Here is a 6,382-nt window from a genome sequence, read left to right on the forward strand (position 1 = left end):
GAGATTCAGAAATTAAAAGAACATACACATAAGCACTCAGGATTAAAATGGCAAAACAAGGAAGAAACAAATAGAATACTCTGGTGAAGAAAGACAGCAGTGCAAACACAGGAGCTCCGAAATCTTCAGCAAAATATAAACCCAGCCGTATGCAATGCTCATGACACAAAGGCAGAGGACCTGGAGCATTTCAAAGCTGGGAAGTTAAAAGTGTTATCCTCAGGATCCTCCTTCCCTCAGGGTTCCAGAGAGCTGAGACTATCATCAGCTGAAAGCTAAGATTGTCAGTGTCCCCAACTCTTATACATCAAGTTTCTTTATTGTAATTATCATGTAAATTTAAATATTTCACAGAGCATTTCCTGTCTCTGTCTCTACTTAAGAGTCCATGAGCTTGACTGCTCATGAACACCATCTAATTTGGCTCCAAAAAATTCACTTTATTTTTTATGCTGATATGAGAGATAACGACTTGAGCTAACTTTCTACCAGGTCATTTAATGCTTAAAAGATACTACACAGCTGAGTGTTAAAACTCCACACAGAATTTGTATAAGTAACTTTGCCTTGGAAAGGACTACTGTGAACTAGGAAGTGTGCTATCTCTTAAACTTAGATTATGAACAATTAGAGATACCACTCAGCCAGAGAGGGTAAGCAGCATGACTACCTTGGTGTTGAAGAAAATTCACCACTAACCTGACTGTCAAATAGCTGCTGACCTAGTTAGTGAGGTTAACCACAAGGAGCCAAATTACGGCTAGTTTTATGACAGTGATGACTTTTTGCTCAGAGTAACAGATGCAGATTGTATTTCACCATGTGGCACTGCAACATAAGTTTAATTCACTATAGAATAACAGAGCCTGCAGATTGACAGTGTCCTTGGGAAGCTCCCTTTTCTGTAAGTGACTATATCAGGAGTCACCATGGCAACGTTGCATAAAGGTGAGTCTCCTTCTATGAGCCGGACTTACAATTCACCTGTGCTGCGGACAGTCTAGTCTTTTGAACTAGTTTTAGGAAGGGCCAAAGGAGGTTGTGCACTTGAGTGAGAGAGAGGCCTGGCAGGACAGTTTTGAAGTGCTGAAGTGAATTTGACTGCTTAGCAGTTGGCACATCATCTTGTGCCATAAAGTCCTTTTGGTTATCATCAGAATTGTCTGAAACAGTATAATATGTAGGTCTCAGACTAAATGAAAGAAGAACATAGAATTGTTATAGTCTTATATACGCCAAGGTAGGAACTTCTGCAGAGACTGAATGAGAAAATAAGTAGTCCCTGACCTTAAGCAGCTCAACCTTTTCCAGATCCTTACACTACTGCTTTAATTCTATTTCACAAAACAATCTAGGCAGTCCTTCATGTTGAGGAACTCTACCACGAGTGGTAATGTCCTTCTTTTGGGAAAACAAAATGAGGCGTTGAGATTCATGAAGTGGAAAAGACACATGCAAATACACATCTCATTTGTTCTCATGGGCACCCCGTGAGATAAGCGAGGCACATACTATTACTGCCATTTATAGTTAAGGAGTAGTTACTTGTTTTGGTTTTTGAGACCATTTACTCTAATGCAAATGCATACTTCTATGTTAAAAAAAAAAACTGCTGAAATCTTACAATACAGTTGCAAAAGTAAGTTTCTGGTTGTTAAAAAAATAAAAGGATTATGGTGGTATTTAGTGCCCTACTTCATTATTTAACAAACATCATTTAACAGCAAAAATACTTCAATGCACAAAACACAGTAAAATCCAAAGCAATGGCTCTTACCTTATCCGACTCACTAACACAGTGAAGATCTGCAGAAAATCCATGTTCCACAGCTTGTTCACATATTTCTTCTGCTATGGCCTTTGCCTGTCCTCGCTGTGTAGCATACAGTAACAAAAACCGCCTCATCACTTCAAGGCATATGCTGTAACAGTAACACTGAAAAACAGAAAAGAAAAAAAGAGATTTGCTTTTTAACGAAGTAGTAACAACTTACAGGTATTAATTCTCCCTTGATCTGTAAAAACTAATGCAATACCCACACATACTATGAAATGGCTTCTCTAAATTTGTTTGTTAGCGCTAATTCTAAAGAAGCCTAAATAAGAGAGAATTCAGTAAACTAAGGAGAGTATAGGAATGAAAATCTAATCCCATGGCCCAGAAATCAGATATATCGGGGCAAATTACTTAGGCCTCAATCTGCAGTTCTAAGTGCATACCTGTAGGCAAACTACTCAACTGATCTGTACCTCAGCTCCCATATCCTTAAAATGGGGATCATACTATCTACCCGGAAAAGGCTTTGACATATGCAAAACACCTGAGCAAAGCATGAGCCGTAGTATCACTCAAAAAAAAGTCTTAAATATCTTTGTTTCCTCTTTTTAAAACCAGTAAAGTAAAAATTCCATTAAAATGATAGTATTCTTGGTTCCTATTTGATCCTAATGCTAAACAAAGAAATCATAGTACTAAAGCTAACTGAAGCACTTACTCTTCTTTGTTATTTAATTCAGTACCATATATGCGAGTAGTGTATACATATACGTAAGTACATATGTCTTTACTATTGGTTATCTCTTTAGGGAAAACGTTTGTTAGTAAAATTAACGACATTCAAGGGTTTATTTCCATACTCATCTAGTGGCTGAAACTGGCAGACTGTCAACTGTAGGAGTACATATAAACTGAGACCGGAGTCAAAATCTTGGCTTTTGGTGAATGAACCACCTATGGTTTTATGCTCCTGTGGCCAATTACATCTAAGGACAAATTAAGCCACAAAGAAATTACATGTTAATTCTGGAATATCCTTAGGGACCATAACAGCACTTGGCATACAAGTGCTCAGTAAGTTACCTGAATGAATTAATAAATAAATGAATAACATGAAGACACTACACACTTAGGGCTTCACAGAAAACTGTGAAAATACGGTGATGAAAACCTTACTGCAGCTCACAATTTGTATCACTTCCCAGGAGCCACACACTGTTGCTGCGTGCTTCTGAGGATTACCCCTCATTCCCACGACAGCCCGAAACAGCAAGAAACTCAGCGGAGGTTCCCGGCACTGGCAGGACCAGGGGCTCGCGCAGAGGCGGTGACAGGACTCGTCGCCCGCGTCCGGCCGGGTCCGCGCTCGGAACGCCCCGGAGTCTCCCGAGCGCGCCCCTTCCCGACACGCCCCCGTCCCACGTGCAGTCTACCCAGGTCTGGAAAGTATCCGGAACCTAAGGCGGCGCAGGGGGAAAGGCCCCACGCCACCCCGCAGGCCTTGGCGCCTCCACGAGCGACTCTAAGGCCCAGAGCGCGCTCCCGGAGGCCCTGAGGCCGAGCCCCGCAGCCCGCGCCCGCAGCAACCCCACGGAGCTCGGAGGGAGAGGAAACCACGCGCGCAAACCGGCTACCCTGGCACACTACGTGCCGCTTCCCCGTCGCGCTCGGGTTGAACAGGCCCCCTGGGCCGGAAGCCGCAGATCCCAGAGCACTCACCTACGCGGGGTCTGGCTGAGACACTCCGGTACAGCTCGACCTCCGCCAGCCCTACGCCCCGCCGAAGTGCGCATGCTCGGCACCCAGGACCAATAGGCAGCTCGATCCAGGGGGAGATGGGGCCAATTACAGAGCGCCGGCCGTGGGCAGGGCCTGGGCAACCTCTCGGCCCTGCGCATGCGCCAGGCTGCTGGGTCCAGGCGCCGCGTTTCTGTACGGAGGCCCACGAGGTTCTGGTGTTACTACGGCTGCTCTGAACGCGCGGCAGGAGGACCTCGGTAGGTGCCCATAGAGCTCTCAGCTTGGTTGGCCGGGCATGTGCAGTCCCTCGGTGTCGCTAGACGCCGGCAGTGCTCTGGCCCGGCCGTCCTTTCTCGGGCTGCGGCACCCGACCAGTGTCCCAGCGAAGATCCCCGGGCGCTGCGTTTGAAGGTGCTCGGCCCGTGGGTCCCTTTCATTCTAGGGAGAACGCGACCCCGGTCCCGGTCCCCTCTGTGCTGCACACTCGTGTTCGCAGATCCTCCAGCGGGGTGTTTAAGTCTGGACTGGCCACCCCACCTTCCTCCCTCGTTGACCTTTGTTTTGTTGGCTTTTTTTTTAAAATTCTAGCTTTTTTCCGCTTGCCAAGGTGGGTAGACTTTTTTCCTTCAACCCTAGCTGAACCCTAACACCAAGGGGAAACCAACATTTCAGGGCCCTTAAGCAAGCTTTTACCCTTGCCTTGCACTAGTTATCCTATTTTTGCCTACTTTACCCGTTCTCTTCTTTTTTGAATAAATTTACTTCTAACCAAACACAATTCCTTTTTTCAGCAAACATATAAGAGGCACAGTTAAGAGCTGTATTACCTGAGTTTGAATCTCAGTTCTGCCACTTACTAGCTGCATACATTGCGCAAAGCAATTTATCTGTGGTCCAACTTTTTCCTTGTGTAAAATGACGATAAAAGTACTTAATTTGTGTAAGTTAATAGATATAAAACACAATAGGGCCTGGCAAGTGATAGTGATAGTTATTGTTAGATGCCACTTTTCTAACTCTAGGATTAAGAGACCCCGATGTTCTGGTGCTTATATTTTAGAGGGGAATTTTTATCACTCTCTTTTTTCAAGTACTCATTGGTAGTTTTGTAAACATTGATGTTGAGTGAGTCATGTCAACAGTGTACATGTCTCAGTGTATTTGACCATGTTTTTTAATTCTTTAATTTAGTTATAAATCGAGAGAAGTTGAGAATCTGATGGCATGGCTTCAATCACCCTGCGGAGGAACCTTTGTCACTTATCTGATTTTTGGATACACGGAGCTACTCTAAAAAATCAACCTATAAATCATGTTCACAAGACAGTCAAGGGGCATCTGTGTCCTTGGTTCTGTTCACAACCACCTGAGCTTTTCAGGGTAAGATTCCGTCACGCCTGTTGTAAAAAGTTTCATTCAGAAAATGGAAATGACCCTCATCCGGTATACTCTCAAGTACGTGACTGGGACAGGCTTGAACAAAATCTTAAAAGTGAAGACGAACAGATATTTATCAGGAGGCTAAACAACTTCACTTCATCAGAAGAAGTGTTAAGTTTCATAAGCACAATGGAAACTCTCCCTGATACTGTGGCAGCAGAAGCTTTACAACGGATTTGTGAAGTGGAAAAAAAAGGTGGTGATCGAAGGCTGCCAAAAGACATACTAGAGAATAGCCTCTTTCAAGCTTTATGCTTTCGGTTTGAACAGGAACCCTCACATCTGTCAAACACTAGTTTGATGGCTTTTTTGCAGTCTCTGATTCTGTTGCATGTGGATCCTCAAAGTAGCCTATTACTGAACCTAGTGGCAGAGTGTCAGAATCGTCTCAAAAGAGGTGGCCTGGAAGTTCACAATCTTTGTATTCTTGGGGAAAGTCTGATTAGACTGCAAGGTCCAGATTGTGTGACACTAGAACTGATTATTTATCAACTGCAAGGTGAAAAATTGGAAACATTTACCCCGGAGGATATTGTGGCCCTTTATAGAATATTGCAGGCCTGTGCTGAAAAAATGGACCAACACCAAACATTTTTAAATAAGATAAACAACTTTTCCCTTTCAGTGGTTTCCAACCTGAGTCCTAAATTGATTAGCCAAATGCTCACTGCCCTCGTTGCTCTTGATCAAACTCAGGCACTTCCTCTGGTTATAAAATCGAGTAAATATGTTGTGAGGCACATCACACATTTCACTAATGAGGAACTTGGAAGAGTCTTAGAGGCTTTCATATATTTTGGGCACAGTGACAGATTTTTTACAAAAGCCCTAGAGCAACACGTAACTGCACGTTCTCTCACCTTGGATCCTGAAGTTGTCAGCAAAATCATGGAGTACTGCAGTAGAAAACTGATTCTTTCAAAACCCATCTTTGATGCAGTGGCAGAAACTTTTGTTTGCCAATCAGAAAAATTTTCACCTAGCCAGATTTCTAAATTAATTGAACCATTTGGAAAACTCAATTATTTGCCACCAAATGCCTCTGCTTTATTTAGGAAGCTAGAAAATATGCTATTCACTCATTTTAATTATTTTCCACCCAAAACACTACTGAAACTTCTCCATTCATGTTCACTTATTGAACGCCATCCAGTCAACTTTATGGCAAAAATATTCAGCCCTTTTTTCCTTCAGCGTCTTCAAGGTGAGTTGGTTGTAACTTCTGAAAGTTGAAAAAAAAATTAGCCTTTGAATTTGTGGTGGTTTCAAGTCACATTTGTATCATTTACATTGAGCAATACTTTGTCTTTATTTATTTATTTTCCCATAGTAATCTGAGGGTGAGATCCGAAGTTAATATATGCTACTGTAAACAAAGTTAAAAAATGTTAGGACATTCTATAGAGATTGTATAGAGAGAAGGAA

At 42.9% G+C, this 6,382-nt stretch overlaps 2 protein-coding genes across 2 annotated transcripts in view; one reads left to right on the top strand and one right to left on the bottom strand.

The window, feature by feature from the left end:
- Positions 1-3,541, bottom strand: part of MTRR (5-methyltetrahydrofolate-homocysteine methyltransferase reductase) — a 45,426-nt gene extending 41,885 nt beyond the window's left edge. Inside the window, exons 1-2 of the mRNA XM_012658014.1 lie at positions 3,497-3,541; positions 1,778-1,936 (exon numbers count right to left, since the gene is read on the bottom strand). Coding sequence (XP_012513468.1) covers positions 1,778-1,906 — 129 coding nt within the window. The 5' untranslated portion in view covers positions 1,907-1,936; positions 3,497-3,541. The remainder of the gene's footprint in view (positions 1-1,777; positions 1,937-3,496) is intronic.
- A 1,200-nt stretch (positions 3,542-4,741) lies between these two features.
- Positions 4,742-6,382, top strand: part of FASTKD3 (FAST kinase domains 3) — a 12,976-nt gene continuing 11,335 nt past the window's right edge. The window contains exon 1 of the mRNA XM_012658015.1: positions 4,742-6,161. Within this exon, the coding sequence (XP_012513469.1) occupies positions 4,742-6,161 (1,420 nt within the window). The remainder of the gene's footprint in view (positions 6,162-6,382) is intronic.

Source organism: Propithecus coquereli, unplaced genomic scaffold (assembly GCF_000956105.1).
Source record: "Propithecus coquereli isolate 6110/MARCELLA unplaced genomic scaffold, Pcoq_1.0 Scaffold569, whole genome shotgun sequence".
NCBI lineage: Eukaryota > Metazoa > Chordata > Mammalia > Primates > Indriidae > Propithecus > Propithecus coquereli.